Source organism: Fusarium oxysporum, chromosome 4, assembly GCF_000149955.1.
Source record: "Fusarium oxysporum f. sp. lycopersici 4287 chromosome 4, whole genome shotgun sequence".
Classification (NCBI taxonomy): domain Eukaryota; kingdom Fungi; phylum Ascomycota; class Sordariomycetes; order Hypocreales; family Nectriaceae; genus Fusarium; species Fusarium oxysporum.
Genome location: NC_030989.1, coordinates 2621610 through 2642281, shown reverse-complemented (window position 1 = coordinate 2642281; position 20672 = coordinate 2621610). Strand labels below are relative to the sequence as shown.

At 46.6% G+C, this 20672-nt stretch overlaps 11 protein-coding genes across 11 annotated transcripts; 5 read left to right on the top strand and 6 right to left on the bottom strand.

The window, feature by feature from the left end:
- Positions 1 to 316: 316 nt before the first annotated feature.
- On the top strand, positions 317 to 2157 carry FOXG_03806 (uncharacterized protein). Its single transcript, XM_018381673.1, has 4 exons — positions 317 to 562; positions 620 to 1021; positions 1075 to 1480; positions 1532 to 2157. The coding sequence occupies exons 1-4, from the start codon at positions 505 to 507 to the stop codon at positions 2025 to 2027; spliced, it is 1362 nt and encodes a 453-aa protein (XP_018238221.1). The 5' UTR covers positions 317 to 504; the 3' UTR covers positions 2028 to 2157.
- Positions 1330 to 3759, bottom strand: FOXG_03805 (uncharacterized protein). Its single transcript, XM_018381672.1, has 3 exons — positions 3203 to 3759; positions 2352 to 3151; positions 1330 to 2305 (listed from the first exon to the last, which is right to left on the bottom strand). Exons 1-3 carry the CDS (start codon positions 3597 to 3599, stop codon positions 2060 to 2062), a joined length of 1443 nt encoding a protein of 480 aa, XP_018238220.1. The 5' UTR covers positions 3600 to 3759; the 3' UTR covers positions 1330 to 2059.
- Positions 3760 to 4130: 371 nt separating this feature from the next.
- FOXG_03804 (uncharacterized protein) lies at positions 4131 to 6124 on the bottom strand. The gene is made up of 4 exons (XM_018381671.1): positions 6016 to 6124; positions 5679 to 5969; positions 4990 to 5629; positions 4131 to 4938 (listed from the first exon to the last, which is right to left on the bottom strand). Exons 2-4 carry the CDS (start codon positions 5899 to 5901, stop codon positions 4203 to 4205), a joined length of 1599 nt encoding a protein of 532 aa, XP_018238219.1. The 5' UTR covers positions 5902 to 5969; positions 6016 to 6124; the 3' UTR covers positions 4131 to 4202.
- A 1037-nt stretch (positions 6125 to 7161) lies between these two features.
- On the top strand, positions 7162 to 8349 carry FOXG_03803 (chitinase). The gene has a single exon (XM_018381670.1). The coding sequence runs from the start codon at positions 7235 to 7237 to the stop codon at positions 8201 to 8203; it is 969 nt and encodes a 322-aa protein (XP_018238218.1). The 5' UTR covers positions 7162 to 7234; the 3' UTR covers positions 8204 to 8349.
- Positions 8350 to 8367: 18 nt separating this feature from the next.
- On the top strand, positions 8368 to 9158 carry FOXG_03802 (uncharacterized protein; the record flags this gene model as incomplete). Its single annotated transcript, XM_018381669.1, has 4 exons — positions 8368 to 8611; positions 8661 to 8898; positions 8950 to 9048; positions 9122 to 9158. The coding sequence occupies 4 exons, from the start codon at positions 8368 to 8370 to the stop codon at positions 9156 to 9158; spliced, it is 618 nt and encodes a 205-aa protein (XP_018238217.1).
- Positions 9159 to 9188: 30 nt separating this feature from the next.
- Positions 9189 to 9776, bottom strand: FOXG_18661 (uncharacterized protein; the record flags this gene model as incomplete). Its single annotated transcript, XM_018398798.1, has 2 exons — positions 9189 to 9381; positions 9433 to 9776. 2 exons carry the CDS (start codon positions 9774 to 9776, stop codon positions 9189 to 9191), a joined length of 537 nt encoding a protein of 178 aa, XP_018238216.1.
- An 870-nt stretch (positions 9777 to 10646) lies between these two features.
- Positions 10647 to 10820, bottom strand: FOXG_18660 (uncharacterized protein; the record flags this gene model as incomplete). Its single annotated transcript, XM_018398797.1, has 1 exon — positions 10647 to 10820. The coding sequence occupies one exon, from the start codon at positions 10818 to 10820 to the stop codon at positions 10647 to 10649; it is 174 nt and encodes a 57-aa protein (XP_018238215.1).
- A 2144-nt stretch (positions 10821 to 12964) lies between these two features.
- On the top strand, positions 12965 to 14845 carry FOXG_03801 (uncharacterized protein; the record flags this gene model as incomplete). The annotated part of the gene is made up of 4 exons (XM_018381668.1): positions 12965 to 13814; positions 13859 to 14283; positions 14350 to 14444; positions 14495 to 14845. The coding sequence occupies 4 exons, from the start codon at positions 12965 to 12967 to the stop codon at positions 14649 to 14651; spliced, it is 1527 nt and encodes a 508-aa protein (XP_018238214.1). The 3' UTR covers positions 14652 to 14845.
- Positions 14846 to 15734: 889 nt separating this feature from the next.
- On the bottom strand, positions 15735 to 17284 carry FOXG_03800 (proline dehydrogenase). The gene is made up of 2 exons (XM_018381667.1): positions 16981 to 17284; positions 15735 to 16932 (listed from the first exon to the last, which is right to left on the bottom strand). Exons 1-2 carry the CDS (start codon positions 17159 to 17161, stop codon positions 15788 to 15790), a joined length of 1326 nt encoding a protein of 441 aa, XP_018238213.1. The 5' UTR covers positions 17162 to 17284; the 3' UTR covers positions 15735 to 15787.
- A 135-nt stretch (positions 17285 to 17419) lies between these two features.
- Positions 17420 to 19389, top strand: FOXG_03799 (uncharacterized protein). Its single transcript, XM_018381666.1, has one exon. It carries the CDS (start codon positions 17538 to 17540, stop codon positions 19200 to 19202), a length of 1665 nt encoding a protein of 554 aa, XP_018238212.1. The 5' UTR covers positions 17420 to 17537; the 3' UTR covers positions 19203 to 19389.
- Positions 19204 to 20442, bottom strand: FOXG_03798 (uncharacterized protein). Its single transcript, XM_018381665.1, has one exon. The coding sequence runs from the start codon at positions 20347 to 20349 to the stop codon at positions 19327 to 19329; it is 1023 nt and encodes a 340-aa protein (XP_018238211.1). The 5' UTR covers positions 20350 to 20442; the 3' UTR covers positions 19204 to 19326.
- Positions 20443 to 20672: the final 230 nt, after the last annotated feature.

Here is a 20672-nt window from a genome sequence, read left to right as displayed (position 1 = left end):
CTATCAACCGCTGACGAAGTACCTATTAAGGGGAGGCAAGAAAATTCAGAACGTCTTTTCTAAATGATATAAATACTTAGGTAAATTTAGTGCAGAGTTAGGAAAGCTTTTCATAACTTATTTTAAAGCACCTAAGTTTAGGGTCAGAAGTTTTCTTGCTCCCTGAGGCGTATCAATTCTCTATTGCCCGAGTTATCAATGGCGATTCGATCTTCGTGTCGAATTTCCTACACGGGAATAGCTTACCCCGCCTTGTGCGCCAGGGCGAACGACATGCACTAACTCGAAATAGCATCTCGTTGGTATCTCGACGCGATAACGACAATTTGCTGATTGCGATACCAGACTTCTTCATCAATTGCTTCCTCATACTCATCACAATCCCGTTACAAGTCAACAAGATACTGCGAGGTGCCATTCCCTTTGAACAACAAGGCGTGATATCAGCGACACATCCACGCACCACATAGAACTGTGTCCTCGCCACACCCGGAACCCAACTCAATGCCCTCCGCAACGCCTCCGAAGTCGGACAAAGTAAAGAAAAGACCCAAAGTCAGAGGTAATTATATCCGCAATCCACAGTAACTCAGCCAGCCAAGACTGACCTAATCGTAAGGATGTTACCAGTGCTCTCGTCGACGCATAGACTGTGATCGGAGAGAGCCAACATGTGGCAAATGTTCTGCCAAAGGCATCAAGTGCAGTGGATTAGGTCTACGATATCGATTCAATGATGGCATTGCCGCCCGTGGAAAGTTTGTTGGCAAATCGTTGCCTGTTGTTGATGGCTTAGAGATCAAGTCTACAGACACGACCTCGGTCTCAAATTGCAAAAGACGCAACGATCCCTTTCGCGCAAGTGGCTATGAGTCTCTCGAGCAACTCTCTGTTGAAGTCGATACGACAACTGAGGAAGAACATGGGATACAGGAATTGGTTGTGTCGAATCACGCACCAGTATCTATCGACTGGGGCTTAGATCACGTTGATCCAAAGTCCAGGTTCTGTCTTGGCTACTGTAAGTTTCCTTTCATGGTCCTTGAGTCCTTGACAACATCTAACTATCCAAAGTCTCAAATAACATCGCCCAACTCATCGCAGTCATAAACATGGGCTTCAACGGATATCGTGATCTCGTACTACCAAGAGCAGAAACAGACCCTCTAGTCCGAAAAGCAGTTCTTCTTGTTGTCGAACAGCATCTCTCTCTACAAAATGGCACCGCAATATCACTAGATCCAGCGGCTTATGGATCTCTTGTCCGAGAACTTATCATGCGGTCTCATCAGTGTGCACCTCAAGACGATGATTCTGCACTCACTGCGTTGCTTCTGCTGCATATTCGGGAGATGATCAGTGGAAGCGACAACTTCAGACTTATCTATGGTTCGCTGCGGGTGGTAGTTAACGCACTTGCGAAGAATGCGGGCGAAGGAACCTCTGACCTCAGGAGGTTTCTACAGATGCAGATATTAAGGTATGGATAATCACAAGGACAAGTGACCAACAAACACTAACATCTCCTCAGAGTCTGTCTCTTTGGAGAATCTCTCTTCAACGAAACCAACGGCGTTCACTTCATCCAAGCCCAGCAAAAGGCCTGTCTCGAATTCATAACATGGTGCGACCGTTTCCACCCTGAACTGAAAGACCTTCTCTCCCAACTCGCCTCCCTAACAACATGGGCCTGCGACATCTACGTCCAACGCGCCATCTTCAACCCCCCATCCTCAGAAACAGTCCCCATGATCGAAAGGTTCAAACAATCACTAGGCCAAGTCGACGCTTACGTCGATATCGTGGGAAGACATCTCCTAGCTTGGCCGTATTTCATCGTGGCGGCCGAGAGCTCGACAGCAGATCATAGGGAGTTCTTTTTGGATAAGTTGGTCAAGCTGCATAATACGACGGGATGTTGGAATCTGTTGAGGGCTATTGATCAGGTTAAGGAGATTTGGGCGTCGCAGTCTTCGATAAGGTGGACGAGTTTGCTTGGTGGACCGACGCAGGCTTTTATAATGTGATTATTCGGTAAACAGCCTTGTAATGCAATGATCTATGCTCCTAGGACAGAAGTGACAACTTTCTCGACCTTGTCAACTAGCAACTCGATCTCCTCCTTCGTGATTGTGAAAGGTGGAGAGACGATCGCCATATCTCCTTGAACACCATCGAGGCAGCCGGTACTTGGAATCAATGAAATACCATGATCGGCTCCCAGCCCAGCCTTGTGCAGCTTTCCAGCGATTTGTTCGCTCAGATCAAAAGGCTCCTTCGTCTCTTTGTTACGAACAAATTCCAACTGGACACAGTTAGCAAAGCCTTTAACTATCGATGCTTCAACTTACGCCCCAGTAAAGTCCTCGTCCACGGACATCTCCCACATTCTTGTGCCCTGCCAGTCGCTCCTTGAGCATCTCACCCAGTACTTTGCCCTTATCTTGCACATTCTGCAGCATATTATCTTCCTTCATAACAGTCTGCACAGCATACGCGGCTGCACATGCAACAGGATGACCCTGGTAAGTTTGACTGTGAGAGAAAGCTCCTGAGCCATTAGCAAGAGCGTCTGCAACTTTGTTACCGACAAGCAAGGCTCCCACAGGCATGTAACCAGCCCCCAGACCTTTAGCAACAGTCTGCAGATCTGGCACTACACCTTCTTGTTCCCAAGCATGGAGCGTGCCTGTTCTTCCCATTCCAGACATGACTTCATCCATAATCAGAAGAGCACCGTGACGTTCGCATACTTCTTTGATAGCTTTGAAGTACCCAGGCACTGGAGGTGCACAGCCTAATGAGGTTCCAGATACTGTTTCAGCGATAAATGCACAAACAGTGTCAGGGCCGAGACGTTGAAACTCATCATCTAGCTCTTTGGCTAGTCGTTGAGCATATTGCTGTTCTGTTTCATCCGCTTTCATCTCTCGATAAGGATAGCATGGAGAGACATGAGAAACATTGGTTGCAAGAATAGGTTCGTACACGCCACGTCGGGCCTTGTGGCCTCCTACTGCCAAAGATCCAAGCGTGTTACCATGATACGATTGCTTGCGAGCAATGAACTTCGTCCTGGATGGCTGTGGTGTTGGTAACTCTGTAAAATACTGACGGGCGATTTTTAAAGCTGCTTCAACAGCTTCAGTACCTAGGATTCTTGTTAGAGACAGCTGAATTACTTATTCGACAAAAGGCGCACCTGAGCTGACTATGAAAACCTTGGACATAGCCCCATTGGTAGACTCAGTCAGGAAACTAGAAATCTTCTCTGCTGCTTCTGTAGTGAAGAATGGGTTGTAGCAATATGCTACCTGGTCCAGTTGAGCAGAAATGGCGTTTTTGACTCTTGACTCATTATGTCCGATCGATACGACAGCTGCACCTGAAGATGCATCCAAGATCCGATGACCTTGTTCTGTTTCCAGCCAACATCCTTGACTTTTGACAATTCGTGGTGGAGGGCTGTTGATCTTGGCGTGAAGTGTTGAAACACCAGCACGGCTAAAGCTGGATAGTGGTTTCTTGCTGCGAAGGGTGGTTCTTGCAATCGTATACGCTGTTTGCCGGGTAAGAAACCTCATTGTGAATATCAACATATAAAAGATATGTGAATGAGTTGAGAATACAGAGTTGGCGATATCGGATGATATGTATAAGCCACTCTCCGCACTTAGCTATCGTCTTCGAGATAGCTACATCCCAAAGAGGAAGGGAAAGTGAGGAGATGCACCCAATGACACGAAAGTTCATGATAACTCTTGATAAATGGCCTTACAGCTGTTGCACGGCAGCATCGTCTCCATCGGCCTTCTGGATTTGGAATAGCAGTATTTTGGCTTGGTGGAGGGTAGTCGAGGCTAGATGCGGATCGGCAAAAGATACCGAATGCCGTGCCAATACTCCGCGAAACCGATATCCAAGGAATATCTATTCATAAAGTTGGGAAAAGGAAACTCCATTACCTTCAAATTAGAATTTCCATTGTGGCTTGAAGGACGAAGGGGAAAAGGAACGTCAACGATGTATTTGGCATAATTCTAGAATACTGGTATTCAGACTGAAATTACCGTTAACGAGGTTATAGAACCCAGAGAAATACTCAATGTGTGATCATTTATATTTGATTTGGCATGTTGAAAGGCTATATATAAGTTTCCGTTTAAGAAGAATCGAATACTCTGTCAGACCTAAATCCTTCCCTAACCCTTAACAACCCTAAAGATAGGATACTCATCTCCAACTTCAAGAGGGACAATGTTGAAACTAGCATAAGAATCAATATTCTCAGGTTCTAATGCATTCAGAGCCAGCCCCGCGTTCTTCTGCCTGGTACTGACTAGAAAGCTGCCAGCCGGCAAAGTAAGCTGTCGCTTCTTGGTTTCAGTTGTAATAGTAGCAAGCACAGCTCCTTCGTAGTACGAACTGCTGAGCTCCGAAGATGTAACATTCAATGCTTCAACTGCACCGCTCCAGGGCTTACTAAGGGTCTCGACTTCAAGACCAGAAACCTCAAGGCGCTTGGCGATATCAGCCCAAGCAACAGGGATAAGGTAAGATTCCGGCCGAGAGCGAGTCAGGTTCGCAGTAGTTGGTGTAGTAGACGCAAACTGAACAGGAACCTTGACGATTGAGCCGTTCGTATAGTCGATCATCTGGAACATTCGTGTGCTGTACTTTGTTGAGTCAGTGATGACGATGGGTTCCTTGGACTTGATGAAGTCTTTGATACCGCCCTCGACGGTCTTGAACACCTTTTGGGCGTTGTTGGAAGCGGTTTCGATGATGGAGCTGGCCATGGTCAAGCCAGCGGCAGTTCGGCGTTGGAATTCTTGGTCGGCCAGACCGATTCCTCGCATCTCGATCAGGAATGTGATGGATTGGGTGAGACCCATTGCATTGCGACCAATCTTGGCATCGGAGCCAGCTTCATCGAGCCTATTGCAAGTCAGGTGACGGAAATCGTAAAACGAAAATCATAAGACTTACTTGGGCACGTAATCAGGATCAGTGCTAGTTCTACCAGTCACATACGGCTCCCATCTCAACCCAGCCTTGACCATAGCATCACCAATGTTCTTGGCAAACAGCTTCTCAGAGAGTTCTCGAATATTCTTGTTGATGTTCAGGTTCTTCGCAGCAGAGAACAAACCATCAGAAGCTTGAACATAGTTACCATATCGACTTGATGAACCATACTCATGCATATCAATGGCAACATGCGGAGCAAACTCGTTGAAAAGCTGCTTGATATTACGAGTCTGCTGTCGTGCAAGCTTAGTATGATCGCGGTTAGGATCGAAATTCGTTGCGAGCACACGCTGGAAATAGTAAACACCGTCGGGGTTGTACCGAGGTAAGATGACGATATCAAGGTTCTTGAGAATCTTTGAGGCCCATTTGGGGTCTTTGTCGAATTTGCCGAGCAGAGCGAGGAGGGATTGATCACCAGCTGGCTCGTTGCCATGTACAGCGCCTTGAACCCAAACTCGGACCTTGTCTGTAGTCTTTGGACCCTTTGAAGATGAGAGCTTGACAAATGGGAATGATCTCAGTTCTTCGGATGTAAAGTTTGCTGTTTGATAGGTCATATAGTCGTTCTTTGAAGCAATGCTTTCCATATAGGCCTCTGCACGTTGTCAGCGTGGGTTCATTGGAGTGCTTCGGACTTGTGCTACCCATGTCTTCGTGAGAGGTCGGCCCTTGAGTTCCATTCTTGAAACCTGACTGTCGACTCTCAGGGTCGAGGAAGGCTGGCGAATACAGATCGATATCGACATCTTTGAAATTTGCTGCTACTAAAGGGATGTCTTTCCGTACGGTTACGTGGTTGTAGCCATATTGAAAGGCATTGACGGCAGATGCGGCCGAGATACTGAACAAGATTGTCTTTGTCAACATTTTGAAGACCTGAAAGCTGAATACCTCTACAGAACTTGATCGACGAGGGAAATACGTGCTTTTATAGCCTGCATGGTCAGAGGTTGCTTCCTAAAGAGGTAGCTCATTACGTACGGCTCTACTTCTTGCTTCCGCGCTCAATTTCCCCTCAGATTCAAAAGATCGTCAGGCATCAGAGAACTAGCATAGATTTAAGCATGACTTCGGGGGAAATCAACAAGAAAAAGATGTCTTGGCACGGAAGAGATTAGCTTAATAAGGAAGCTGGCAAGACTTGGGATAGTGGGGTCATGTAGCATCAATGTCGTTAACTTCGAGAGGGGTTGAACTTTGACCATTGATGCGACATCTGAAATAGTAAGACAGAAATTGGTATGGAAGTGGTCTAATTGATTTCTGTATGTATATATGTCGAAATTATCGTCAATCGGAATTAGAAAACATGTCGAAGATTGGGTTGAAATTGCCGCGTTAGACAAGACCTCCCACCTCGGCGATATCGTGATCGACAAGATAAGGAATACTAGGCAACCCGGCAGTTATGTAAGGCTTCTACACGTCCTCATTAGTTAGCATAGCCGAGATTATCCACAATATGGAACTGGCATAAAAGACGGGCATTTATCAGGGTCCTAAAATCTATCTCGTCAAGCATCCAACGTATCGTATCTGACAGGATAACCCTCGTATATGTGTATCAAGTGGACGAAAGAATTTGTAGTTCTCAACAAAGTACCACCGTGATCGACTGTAGATATGTAGCTGTATTGATAGTCGAGAGGGTTTACCGTGGTGTTTGCCAGTGAGATGTGACTCTGTAGCGGTGGTATCTTTATCTCCGTAGGGATTTCTATTATTTCTATTGCGCAGTGGACACGTCACAACCCTTCAAGGTACAAATGAAATACTCACGTATATAGATAATGTATTCATGTCTCAAAGTGTAAGGAACTTGCTTTTCTTCACAAGGCCCTGCCTTGATCTATTCGTTGAGACTGAATAAGGCTAGGGCAGGCAAGAAAACTTAGTACCTCTATCCTAAGTTGTGAACAGACTTAGGCAAGCTTTGCGTAAACTGGGCAGACCTTTAGACCAGCTATTTTTATTATCTTAATTTAAGGTCAGAAGTTTTCTTGCACCCTGAGGTAAAGTTGTCAAACTCAATATAAGTGGCTTGAGAACTCCTAAATCCGGCTCATATCCAGCCAGGCCAATGAGAGACTCTAATTTTGGTGGCTTGACTCTACCAACACTGCCGAACTTGGAGAGTGCACGCTAAATGCCATCGCTGCACCGCGTCTTCCGACAAGTATAAGCGCCTTACTTAAACAAAATGATCGTTCCTCACACTGATCCTGCTTCGAAGCCGAAGCCTTACAAGAGAATCATATTTTACCATCAGACGCATTACAAAGACGATAAATACATCTCACTTCAACCTTCAATTCTCCCAGCCACCGGAGTCACACACGTCATTATCGCGGCTATCCACCTCAACACGCCTGAGCGCATCACCCTCAATGATGATCTATATGATGCAGACAAGTTTATTCCCCTCTGGGATGAAGTCCGTCAACTTCAAGAAGCCGGTGTAAAAGTCCTCGGCATGCTTGGAGGCGCAGCTCAAGGGTCATACACCAAAATGGACGGGTCGCTGGAGGGTTTTCGCAGATGGTATCAACCTCTGCGCAAGATGATCGCGTGGGCGCGTTTCGACGGACTAGACCTCGATATTGAAGAGGCCATGTCGCTTGGAGGCGTTGTCCGTCTGATTGATCACCTCAAGACAGACTTTGGACAATCCTTCCTCATCACCCTCGCGCCCGTCGCACCAGCTTTGCTTAACAGGCAGAATCTCGGAGGCTTCAACATGGAAGAGCTCGAAAAGGGACTTGGCTCGCGAATCGCGTGGTACAACACGCAATTCTACTGCGGCTGGGGTGACATGAGCAAAACACGCGACTACGACACGATAATTGCGCGCGGCTGGCCGCAGGAAAAAGTCGTCATCGGGCTAGTAACAAGCCCGGCAAATTGCTCCGGACACGTAAAAGAAGCAAAGCTGCGCGCGTGTCTCAAAGAGTTGGTGAGCAGGTACCCGAGGATCGGAGGAATAATGGGCTGGGAGTATTACAATAGTGTCACGGAGGCAAGCCCTCAGATCGGGGAGCCGTGGAAGTGGGCCGAGATGATCAATGACATGTTGAATGGTGCATATATCGAGGAGGAAATGGTCCTAGCGAGTGATCGGATCGAGGGAGAAGCAAAAAAATATGAGGGTCATGATGGAGACTTGTCATGATATATCTATGACGACAACCGTGCGCCACGTCGATCAAGGGCACGCGACCATTTCTACAAAACCCCAGATTTCTTTTTAATCCTAAATCTCGTATCTTTTCAATTTAGATCTAGGTACCAGCTTTATTCATTTGTTGCCAAGAATAATCATATCTATCTATCACAATGGGCGCTGACGACGACGAGAAGCATATGCAAGGGCACAAGCACGAATTCGCCCATGATAACCATGATGATTGGGAGACTCAACCTCCCTACACAAGACCCGATGAAGCTACTGAGAAGCGAGAGAACTTTGAAAAGAAGGTTCATGGCTCGTGCCACTGCGGTCGGGTGCAGTATTGGCTTAACAGCGACAAGCCTCTTGCGTCGAAATACTGCCATTGCATAGACTGCAAGAAGATCCACGGTACTTCACTCAATAGTACACTACATGTTCAGCGGCTAATGATATTCAGGTGCTCCTTTCCAATGGGCGGCTATCTTCAAAAAGACAGACCTCTCCTTTGAGAACGGTGTCAAGAACCTTCGCTTCTACAAGACTTCGTCCAAGAAGAATGAGCATGTTCTTCCCTGCAAGGTCGGATGTGCTGAGTGCGGAAGCTGGATTATGGATGAGGGACGAAACATGGTGCTTCTGTTCCCTACGCTCTTGAACCTGGACACGCCTCAGCTACGAGAGAACTTCCAGCCACAGTAAGTTATGCTGTCAAAGATATGTGTTATTATGGGGCTAACTAGGTCAAGGTGCCACATCTTCTACCCTCAGAGAGTGGTTGATATTCCAGATGGGAAAGACAAGTGGACAAAGCTCGATAAGGACAGCGAGCTTATGAAGGACGTGAAGTAAGTCCGAATGTTTGTGTTGGGAAGCGGCGGCGTTGGGGTGAGGGATTGAACTGATGCGGAAATCCGCCAGAGACGAAGGGTTGCGTATGAAGACATCGCGACTATGAATTCAAGATACATACGGGCTTTGTTACCCACTAAAAATATTTTACCCAGCCTGAATCCTCAGTGGTGCTGCTGTCCTCGTTCTCCTGGAAGCTCAACGACCATACTCGCTCAGACAAGTCATAGACTTGCGCTGGTGTCGAAGTGCGGTTGGAATCTAGAGTCGAACGACTGGACACGAGCGAGGGCGGTTGAGCGGAGAACAAGCGAGGTGACTTTTGCTTCCTATTACACAGTTAGCAAGGATTATTGGTAATGAGTTTCATAGGAACTCACTGGCTCTGGGGATGATAAATAGAACATTGCAGTGTATCAACATCAACAAAACCTTCTCCATCAAGGATATCCTTGATAGCAGAAATTTTGTGATATCTAACCCTGAGTATAGTTCCTACGCGGTACATGAGTTTTGGATCGGCCTGCTTTGCATCTGGATGCTTGGGATCTCCCATCAACCACGCAGCCAAAGAGCGAGGCAGCTCAACTGAAGTCGTGACTTCAGCCGACTGTTTTGAGATGTAGATATTCAACCCGTGATTTCGACGTTTGTGAATATAGAAAGGCGGAAATGGAGTTTCATAAGAAGTTGAGGGAAGTCCCTTGATGAACACGCATCTCATGTCGCCCTCGTCCTAGTAATGGATCTTGGTCATTTCCAAATGCCGCTCAAGTGAGGCTATCTCCTCTGTATTTTTTGTACGGAACCTCCTGAAATGAACGGCGAGGCTTTCAGGCATTAGACAACGGGGTGGCAGTTAGGGTATTGGTTCTTACCGCAAGAATCCATCAACTCGCTCTGGATCCATGACTGGCGTTGCCTGCCAATTCACTGAGCCAGGAGTCAAGGAAGCAGGTTCCATGATAAGGTTGTTTCTATGAAACCTGCTCTGAAAACCCATCCAGACAAAGAAAAGTTCTAGTAGCCAAAAGGTAGTGTGATCAATATCGAGGACGTTTACCTTTCCTCTGAAGCTATGATTTAGATATTCCCTGTCTATGATGTGGAAAGGCTTCGAGGCTGAAAACAACCGAACATGTCCGTCTTTTCCATATACTGGGGATATTTCTTTTCTCACGGAGTTGTTCCTGAGCAATTAAATGCCCGAGTTTTGGAATCCTTTCACTCAGTTGTATGAGAAGTCTTTTAACTTGTTCCTCGGGTAGATCGTAGGGATCGAACATCGTCCGGCGGTCCAAGTTGACAAGCTCAAGATAGACAACGTTGATGTCGGTTTTGGCAACCCCTAAAGTTCGGTAAAGAATGATTCGAGCTCTGGACAAGTCTCGCTTGCAGTGCGTCGATTTATTAACTTTGGTGCCCAGACATACTCGGTCGAAAGGAACCTCTCAGGGCATTTCTCAGACAACTTGAGGCGTGGTTTCTCTTCGAAAAATGGCCTTCATCAAAGTCAGTCTATTAGTTTCTACAGAGTCAAGTAGCGTTACCTGATCTGTTTGACATCATCCTTCGCCAGGCCTGGTTCCATTATCTACAGAGCGTGATACACTTGCTTCGCCCTCTTGAAATCGGGATCTTTGTTGAACTCCAAGAGAATCGATTTAACCTCTCCATCCATGATCTGTAGCGTTTCCCTGTAGAACTTCTCAAGAGCGGCAAGTTCAAAATTGGAGACTTCCCATTCTTTGGGTGGCGGGGAAAGCATTGAGCTAGAGATCACGCTGGATGGATTCTTCGGGGCTTTGCCATAGCACTGGCCGGCAGTTTTCCATACGTTGGGTGTGAGGACAAGTGGTTGATCCCTCAGCCAGTCTCTGAAAGTCTTTGTTAAAATGGATAGTACTAGCAGTCATAGGTCTTGCTTAACTGACTACAACTCTAATTTTCTCTCCGCCAGCTTCAAAAACAACCTGCAAGCGAAGATACAATTCGAAAACTCGTCGTGGAAACTCCACAGTGCCGTCTTTGTTCTGTTTCAGTAGGTAGTAAAGGAGGGAGAGATAGAACCACTCGTCATCCGTCGTCTAAACACCGATGTCATCCCGGAGAAATGTCCATGGCCCACTATAATTAATTACAATTTAGGGTCAAGATCTAGGAACTTGAAGTTTTCATTCGGGGGCATATATCGGGCCTGTATGAAAACGAGTTACGGAAGCAGGAGGTAGAATTCCCTCAATAGACTCAGTTGGCCATCTTTCCGTGTCCAACGTTTTGCAACGCCTTTAGAAGCTCTTCGTTCTTTAGAATGACAGCACCACCTCGTTCCCATTCACGTAGCAGATATTTTATAAAATCGTCGGACCGAGCTTTCGGAAATTTGACGCATTGTAACGATAACACATATGTGCCTTCATTAGTTTCAATCAGACGTGCATCTATCGTCTCTTGGCCCTCAAAGGGCTCTTTGGGTCGGAACATGATGATAGCAGTGGATGATAATTGTAGTTATGAAGTTTTCTGATGCCACTCCTGAGTATCTGGTAATTCAGATTAAGGGTCGCTGTGACAATGCTACTAGCATGGATGTATTGCCGAGAAAAGATCCAAAACTAATTAAAGACACGAGCTCAGACCATTCATAATCGATAGGGAAGCTCGAAGTTCACAGAGCTAAAGAATGTCTTATGATATATAGCTAGTATAGTGATTCCTTGCTAACCTTTCTCATATCTAGCTCTCCTTATTCTCCTCCTCACTCCCTCAGTTCTTACTCGGGCATGCCTCGTTGGGACATGTTGTCGATGTGAAGAAATCCATTGGCACCTCGTCGATGTCTGGAAGACCTGATTGATTATGCCAGGCGGCACTAGGTTCGGTTGAGGCGGGATTTTGACCATGTGTGAGCCAGAGAGTATAAGGATTGCATTGGCTCCACCTAATAAACTCCTCATGATGACATATAAGACATGTTCTCATATATTTGGTGCACATTTTGGCTTGGTGTGCGTAAGAAGTGTTTCCAAGAAGACGGTTCGTATGCGATTGGGCTCTTTGTAGGATGTTTTCTGGTCGTTGTATTGTTTGATGTTGCGATGAAGAATGTGTGTGCTATGACTGAGGAAGGGGAATTGGCGTTCAAGTCGGGGAGTTATAGATATTCCCCTACAGGTATCACATCCATCTTAGCTATTAATCACTCTGAAATACCTTAGCCGTATATGACGTATATTCAGTACATTTGCTATAGGAATCACAAGTCTCATATGTCTCTGTATCAGAACAAAAGTCCAGTTCCAAGGAACCTACAGAGAATCTCCAAGCAGATTTCACATTCACAGAAGCCTCGCTTTTAATCACTATCCGCAATTGTGTTTATGTACTGAGAGGTCTACAGAGTCCTGTTCAAAGTAGAGTTTGCTCACTGATCACGGTTAGTCTCAAACTGGTTGAAGATTGAGTTAACTTGTTTAGCGCCCAAGAACAGACCCTGACGCCAATAGAAATGAGAAGTCTATTACTGAAACTATCATGTGACTAGTAGTAAGTTCTAATAGAATGACAACTTCTATGCTCGCATACTGTCCATAGAATCTGCCCTGTTAGCTCACCGCTCGAGTGCTACAGCCTGATCCAAATGATTGGATGTGAAGTGCTGGAATATATTCTCCGTATCCTGCATCCTGAGCTTTAAGTGGTGGCTTAGCTCTTGTGGGACAAGTTGGGCTGACAGCAGTTGAAGTACCTTTAAAAGTCACAAATCAGGCTGTGCTTGCCGCGCTGAATTTCGCAATTACATAAACCAGCCCAGCTGAACTTTTCTCTCTGGGCAGACTATTTCAACCTTGCACTCTCCCAACCACCTTAGCTCTTCCGTCTCAAATTCCCTTTACAGTAATATCCGAGGAAATGGAAGCTGTCGGCGCTGGTGCCAGCATTCTCACCTTTATCACCGTCGCTTTCTCGGTGACTCAATCAATCCATTTGGCACTCTCGGCCATCAAAGATGGCCCTGAGGTCATTCGTTTCCTCACCAATGAGATTGCGCAGCTCGAGAGTATCCTGCAACGGCTAAAGCAAGTATCCTTTGCTTTTATCGATGATGTCGATAAGTCTCAGTTGGAAGGTTCGGCGAAGAAATGTAAAGACGACTTGGCTGAACTTGACTCTGGGCTGAAATCCTTTGATGTTTCAACCTCGGATGGTCGAAGAGGTCGCCTCTGGAGAAAGCTGAAGCTATGTTTCTCAGAAAAAGATCTCGATCATATCCGCCATGTGGTGCAAGGCCATGTGCAACATCTCACAATTCGGCTCCATCTCATCCAGGCGCAACAAATGTCTTTGACTGCGACGCAATCTACCCAAATCTTGAACGATCTCAAACAACTAAAACAAAATATCGCAGCCCTACAAATAACCAATGCAGCTACTCTAGTCACCAAGGGGAAACCGCCATCCACTTCGGCAAGGGTGATGGAGGTGGACGACGAAGAGATGGACTGTTCACCGGATACACCATTGGATGAGAGTATCAATCGTTTAATGCGACTACTAGAGAAGAAGCCATGCGTGGTCGAGTCCGATAATTCAGAAGAGCTTCTGAAAGACATTGAGCATCTTCTGGAATGTATCCGGAATGATGCAGAACCTGCCGAGTCAGAAGGTGCCTGTCAAAATTGTCGCCAAGACGTTTCGAAAGAACTTGCGCTTATGGCAAATATCATCCTCTCTTCTCCATCCATGATGATCAATCAAACCGGTACGTTTAAGTGATATATCTGATCGTGTTACTTACTTCTTCAGGAGCAACAAGATTGTGGAGACCAGCGAACGAACAGCTTTTAATTTCACAAGAACGGAAACGAAAAACTATCGAAACAGATGATGGAGTTATGACAGTCACGGCAGCTAAGAGACGTCGAAAACCATCTTCTGAAATCGAAAGGGAACAGGGAAAAAGTGAAAACAGAAGAGACTTCATCGCAAAACTTACCTACACATCCAAAAGCACAAAGAAGATGCTCAGCTTGTCGGTGAATCAGGGGCAGCTTTTATTCAACAGTTTCAGCAGCATGCTGCCTTGCGTTATGGTCTGCAATATTCTACCCAAAGATTCTCATGTTTTTGACACAGCCCGAAACGGCTCAGTCCAAGACCTTCTTCAACTAATTGAGGGAGGGAAAGCCAATATCCATGATCACGATACAGATGGATGGTCATTACTCCACGTAAGTCTCAGCCGTCAAATTTGTAACCGAAGGCGCTGACTTTTTTTTTTTTTTTTTTTAATACAGCACTCAGTGGGAAATCTCCGGGTATTGAAATTCCTAATTGAACAAGGATTGGATATCGATGAAGTTGCAGCTCTACCAGGGAGTGACAGCCAGATGTATGAAAACTGTCCCAAGCAATCATCAGCTCGGAATAACATCATAACAGAACTCCATCGCACATGGCCCTTCAGCACGACAGAGCACCGGAGCATTACGAAGCATTGCTTTTTGCTGGAGCCGATATTACTTTACAGGTCCGGGGACCTCAAACTGTAATACAGCGGATTGCCAGTGATGATGTGAGTGTTTCGTCTTTAGCCTAGATATATCTCTAAGCCCAAACAGAACGAGATCAGCTGCCTCAGAATGGAACAGACGCTTTACATAAGTCCTTTTGCTTATGCCGATTCAAGCGACACGAGGAATCAAGATTTGATCCCAATAGTTTGCGCTGAAAGTTTTATTTCAATGAGTTACGAACCACATCAGGCACGCCGACAAATTCATAATCTCCTCAAGAAAGGGTACGATATCAATAGCCTTTTTCATGGGAAAACAGGTCTACACCACCTGATGATTGGAGATTGCTTTTGGCTCGAGTGCATACCGGAATACATGGACCTTTTATTGTTTTTGATAGAAAATGGTGGTAATGTATGGGCTGTCGATGACGATGGATATCTGGCTGCACACTATGCTTATAATGCCACATGTGAAGCTTGTTCCCTTTTCAATCCTTCAGCGAAAGGCGATCTCTGGGATGCAGCTCTATCTTATTTCGGTTACGACATTTTGAGAGTTCGGAGATATCATCCACGCAAAGCACGGTATACGTCAGGATATACGCGTAGAGATTTTGAAAAGTTGTGGCAAGGGAGGGAGCGCGACTGTCCCTATTGGGACGATCAGCCGTGGCCATCCTCCAGACAAAACACGGCATACCCCTTTCAGCAACCGGGGCTCTCGAACCTGTGCAAATTTTGTGAGATGTGCTTGATAGAACCGGAATGCTTTAGTTGCGGCGTCAGCTTGTCTTCTTTTGAGTTCTTTTGCGAAGATGGCAATCATTATCATAGCCTATCCTGCCCACGGAAGCAGATCGCAGCTTGGGTATTGATGGAAGATGATAACAAAGCTTACTGGGGACTTGTGCCCTTCTCAGACAGCGAATCGGATTATGATGTCACGTCTAGCGAGAATTCAGATGATGGTGGGATCCAGTTGCAAGATGGGCTTGAAGAAGCATTTTCCAATGCCTCAGTGGAAGAGGTTTCATGAATCGTGTTATAAAGAGATATCAGAACATTGCTGGTTTTCCTCAAGGAAATGTCCGGGAAGGCTCTTACCAAGGGAGTCTTGGTCCTGCTACGCGATGCCGCCAATGTCTTTAAGTGGATACATCATGGGGGAACTTTTGAAACATTGATTTTATTCTCAGCTTCCCTTCTAACCAAAACACTTAGTTATCATTCTTGATATTTGTCCATCCCTCTACATCACTCTTGGGCAAATCCATGATCCTATCGTCAGCTCCAAACCGATCCAAGGGATCCTTGCCCCAGAATTCGGTAAACTTCTCTGGTCGCCATCTCCAGAACTTAGCAAACCTTTCCTCAAGCGTACCCTCCATACAGTCAGAGATGAACTTTCCAATCGATGTGATATGCTTATATCCTGTGCCGCAATCACCTGAAGCAATGACGAGTGAGGGATGTCGAGGATGGTAGGTGATCAGGAACATTCTATCCTGCGTATCAGCGCACCAGCAGATTCGAGCATGAACAAGCGGCCGATCTGCAAGCTGAGGCATGATATCTTTCAGAAACTGCTTCATGCGTCGTTCAGCCTCGATTGGCACTTGATGCTTTGCGAAAGGGATGGATTGGGGGTGTTTTGAACCTGGTTTTTCAACCCAGTTGCAGTACCCAGGGTGTTCGTCGCACATTTTGAGTTGATGAAGATCCTCATCAGGCTCCATGAAGAAGCCTTGGTTGATGTTGAAAAGAGGTGGCAGGTTCTTGTACAGCTTGGTTTCTTCTGGTGTCATCTGGATATGGCCCAGCGTCCACGCGGTAGGGCGGATCTGGTTCTCAAAATCCAGGAAGAACTCCGCTGAAGCGCCAGCCGACAGGATTGTTCGATCCGCTCTGTGTTCCTTTCCATCTGCTGTCTTGGCACCTCGAACATCACCATCTTCAAAGATCAGACTCTCAACCTTTCCTTCAGGAGAACCAGTAATAAACTTGACACCAAGCCTCTCGCTCTCTTCGAAAGCAGCTTTCATGGCTTTTCGAGCATGAACCCAACCAGAACCCGTGGGCTTGTAAAATCCCTTCCAGCCTGGAAAGTCGCCTGTCAGAATACCCTCAGGCATGGTCTTTCTGAAATCTTCTGCTGTGTTGAGAGGTGTATACTGGTCGATGTCGTCACCGATCTCATCTTCTACTAGCTGCTTGATAGACTTTGGTGTTGAGCCAGCCATGACAGAGCCTGTATTGTGGCAGAATGGTTGGAAGACAGGGTCGTGGAGCCAGCCTTGAGCTGCGGCGTAGCTAAGTGCTTTCCAGATTGAGTCTTCATCATCACCTTTGCTATCGGCAGTGCCTGGTCTGTTAATACAGTGTTTGAGTGTTTTGTGATAGAGTGTCTTACTAAGTCCGCCAGCAAGTTTGTTTACATCATGCCCGGCTGATATTGGTGACGGGATGCGATTGACATCGAGAACAATGACGTTGGTGTAACCTCGACGGGCGAGATGGAGGGCAGTTGAGCATCCCCAAGTTCCGCCACCAACAATGAGAATTTGGGACTGTTTGGTGAGAGTTGAGGCCATTATAGTGATTGTGAGAATGCAATGCTAGTGATACAATGGATAAAGAATGGGAATAATCAGCTCGGATCATGAAAGATATAGGAAATGCCCAATACTGTCGCCTCCATTGAAGGTCCAACCGAGATATGTCGTCGAAGGTCCAGCCGAATCACTGATTCACACTGTACATCTGATTGGCTCGTGGCCCGATCTAAACCGGTTTAATCGCCCATTCGCTATCATCAGGTGATGGCCCCATCCATAGCGTCGTCTCCTCCTCCAAAACTCCCCCCGCTTTTCCACTATCCCCATCAGACGATCAACCACTCACTCTCATAAGCAAAAGAATCCTCTTCCGTCTCCCGGCACTTTTGCTCCGTGTCCCATCTCCCCCCCAATGCCGCGCCGCCGTCCCCCCGGCAAAACCGGCCCCGTCCAGAGACGAACAAGGTCAGGATGCCAAACGTGCCGGGTCCGCAAGGTAAAATGCGACGAAGCTAAGCCTGCATGTCGGAACTGCGTCTCCCGCGGGCTGTCGTGCAATACTACGCTGCAGTTAAAATGGGAGGCTGAGTTTACTGCCAAGGGGCTCTCGTTTGGGAGGGAGGGTGTTTGGTGTAAGGATGGGGCGAGACAGAGACGACCGCCGCAGGTTCATGCGCCAAAGGTTTGGGGGTTTGGGGCTGTTGAGCCGAGACATTTTATCAATACTTATTATAGTGACTTTGTTCATGATCCGAATTATGAAGAGAGTCTTGTTAGGGAGGCTATGGAGTTGAGGGATGAAACGGAACTGTCTTCAGCGCTTATTCGGAGGTCACGATCACCACCAAGACTTATACCCTCAATATCATCATTCCCTACACTGAGCACCTTTGAAACGAGCCTTTTCGAATACTATCTCCTACGGTTATGTCCTCTCACAACACCTTCTTCACAACTCTCATCACCTTTCGCAAGCATGGTCGCTCCTCTATTCACCCATGCTGGGCAAGATCTTCTCGTCCAATCTGTTCTTGCATTCTCTGCTCGACATCGAAGCATCACAGATCCATCATGGACACGCACAGCAATGAAGATGAAAGGCAAAGCCTTAACCGGTCTTCTACAAAGGATTCGATCTCCAGACGTCACGGCAGACGTCATACTGGATCCTCAAGTTCCTGCCACAATGATGTTTCTCTGTCTTTACGAAATCCTTGATAACGGCGACTATCGATGGGTCTTCCACCTGAGGGCAAGTCAAGATTTCATGCGAAAACGCCAACAACTTGCACTTCCGTCGAGTAAGAACTCGGCATTTGGAAGTCTTGCTGCGTTCTCAGAGCGATACTTTGCTTTTCAAGATGTCATCAGCAGAACAGCTTGTGGAAATTCACCTATTTTTGGCCTGGAATATTGGCAAAGACCGGATCATACAGAGGATATCGATGCATGGATGGGTTGCAGTCCGGCCATGGCATCTGTGATTTTCAAGATTACTGAACTGGCAAGGACAAGAACCCGAGATATGTCTCAAGGAGACTATGAGATCCAAGTCGAGGAGCTTGATAGGGAGCTGACCCTTGTGAGCTCCAATATCACCGTTGTTGAGGCGATGGATGAGAATGTCAGACGATGTGTCGATCTGAAGAAGACTTCGGTGCAGATATACTTTCACTGTCTGCTTCGAGATGCGGATCCTTCTACCCCACAGGTCTCACAGCTTGTCATCAAGGTCCTGCATAGCATTCACAGTCTTATTCAACAAGGCAGCGCCGCAGGACTTCTGTTCCCCCTATTCGTCGCAGCCGTGGAACTAGATCCCTTGAACGATGACAAGATCTTCGCTCACGGTGATCAAGGCACATTTCTATCTGGAAGACAGCTTGTATTGGAGACTCTTGATGCCATGGTAGGCTTGACGTTGGCGAATGTTGAGAGAACAAAAGCGGTGATTCTCAAAGTCTGGCGCATGAGAGATTTGCATACCCAAAAGGATTCACCGGTTTTGGTTACTGGGGATTTGAATGATTGGAACACATTCGTGAGTCCGTATACACAAAATCTGAATTTGGCATAGATGGACTGGGAAAAGATTGTATAAAAGCGCATGATATGGGTTATGGTAGCGTTTTTATATACTAATGAATAATGATGGAATCTGCCATTTCTGAGACAATTTTCTCTTACTCTTTGCAATACGTTCATCTTAGAAGGAACCCAGGAAAAACTATGTCCTCTGGATCAATGAAGAAGTTCATCCTCCCAACCAAATTAGCAGCTCCTCTCACTCTCGGAATACAAGCCGGGAATTCGACAGGGCTCTCCTCCTCAGAGACAATATCAGCTTCAAATACTGTATCAATAATCGATCGGTGCAGAAGCTTCGACTTTCCAACACCCAATCTTCCTTCTGCGAGAAGTACTGCTACTCTTGAAGCTGTGCCTGAGCCACAAGGTGAGCGATCGATCTGTCCATCTGCAAAGACAGTAACGTTGCGCTGGAGTACCTCTCCAGCTGGTCCAGTGCCTTGGTCATTGAAAAATATGACGCCGTATAGATCGTATGTGTCGTAGTGTGCTCTTGTGCCTAGAGAAGCTTTGATCTCGCGCCCAATATTGATGAAGTTGATGTACTGGCTTGGTTCAACCTTGAGGCCCAGCTGAGCAGCGTCGATGGTAGCGTAGACAGCTCCGCCGAATGAGAGATTGACCTTGACATCAACACCCCGTGATGGAAGATCGACAGATAAGTCCTTGGCAATCTGGTAGCTCTTGACGTTGATAAAGTCGCCATGAACCGGCTTGCCGTCCTTCACAGCAATCTCCGCGGTAACTCTCCCAGAAGGAACGTCAATAACGACATCAACACTCCCATTTTCAGGCGCTTTAACAAGACCCTTTGTGACAGCCCAATACCCCAAAGCTATGGTCCCATGCCCACATGCCGTTGAAAAGCCATCTTTGTGCCAGAACAAGACGCCGAAATGAGCACCGAGATCATTTGGCGGCGTAATAAAACCACCGTACATATCTGCATGGCCACGTGGTTCATGGCATAGAGATTGTCGGAGTTGATCAAGAGGGTGATTGGGAGTGTTAATAACAGTGAAGCGACGTTGAGCGACAGTTTCGCCATCGGGTAGATGGCCTGACGGGAGGGTTTGGACGATGCGGAAAGGTTCGCCGGCAGTGTGCCAGTCTTCTGTCTCAATCCAGAATGACATTTTGAGCAGATTATCACTTGGGTTTTTTAGTTAATTACTGATAGTCATTCATGATAAAGTACTGAAAACGATGCTATTTATCTGGCAATCTAGGATGTGCCGGTCGCTGATCAAAGCCGATCGGAAGCTCACGCCGATGCGGGGCCCCAGCTGTGCCGGCTCCGTCCCCGGGCCTGTCAATCAATCAAGCCCTGAAACGATTTCCCTACAGGACCCTTCAGTGTCACCCTACCATTTCTGAGCAGCGCCAAACCATCAAATCACAGCCTCTCGTTGAATGTCAAGCTTCAATCCTCCGGCAGTTGAATCATGACGGAAATGTG

Bases quoted from the DNA above. Each gene is read 5' to 3' on its own strand.
- FOXG_03806 (XM_018381673.1), top strand. From the start codon at position 505: ATGCCCTCCGCAACGCCTCCGAAGTCGGACAAAGTAAAGAAAAGACCC. The intron at 563-619 runs GTAATTATATCC...CCTAATCGTAAG, and splicing joins GAAAAGACCCAAAGTCAGAG to GATGTTACCAGTGCTCTCGT. The intron at 1,481-1,531 runs GTATGGATAATC...ACATCTCCTCAG, and splicing joins CTACAGATGCAGATATTAAG to AGTCTGTCTCTTTGGAGAAT.
- FOXG_03805 (XM_018381672.1), bottom strand. From the start codon at position 3,599: ATGTTGATATTCACAATGAGGTTTCTTACCCGGCAAACAGCGTATACG. The intron at 3,152-3,202 runs GTGCGCCTTTTG...CAAGAATCCTAG, and splicing joins GGTTTTCATAGTCAGCTCAG to GTACTGAAGCTGTTGAAGCA. The intron at 2,306-2,351 runs GTAAGTTGAAGC...AACTGTGTCCAG, and splicing joins GACGAGGACTTTACTGGGGC to TTGGAATTTGTTCGTAACAA.
- FOXG_03804 (XM_018381671.1), bottom strand. From the start codon at position 5,901: ATGTTGACAAAGACAATCTTGTTCAGTATCTCGGCCGCATCTGCCGTC. The intron at 5,630-5,678 runs GTAGCACAAGTC...GACAACGTGCAG, and splicing joins GACCTCTCACGAAGACATGG to AGGCCTATATGGAAAGCATT. The intron at 4,939-4,989 runs GTAAGTCTTATG...GACTTGCAATAG, and splicing joins GATCCTGATTACGTGCCCAA to GCTCGATGAAGCTGGCTCCG.
- FOXG_03803 (XM_018381670.1), top strand. From the start codon at position 7,235: ATGATCGTTCCTCACACTGATCCTGCTTCGAAGCCGAAGCCTTACAAG.
- FOXG_03800 (XM_018381667.1), bottom strand. From the start codon at position 17,161: ATGGCCTCAACTCTCACCAAACAGTCCCAAATTCTCATTGTTGGTGGC. The intron at 16,933-16,980 runs GTAAGACACTCT...TTAACAGACCAG, and splicing joins CAAACTTGCTGGCGGACTTA to GCACTGCCGATAGCAAAGGT.
- FOXG_03799 (XM_018381666.1), top strand. From the start codon at position 17,538: ATGCCGCGCCGCCGTCCCCCCGGCAAAACCGGCCCCGTCCAGAGACGA.
- FOXG_03798 (XM_018381665.1), bottom strand. From the start codon at position 20,349: ATGTCATTCTGGATTGAGACAGAAGACTGGCACACTGCCGGCGAACCT.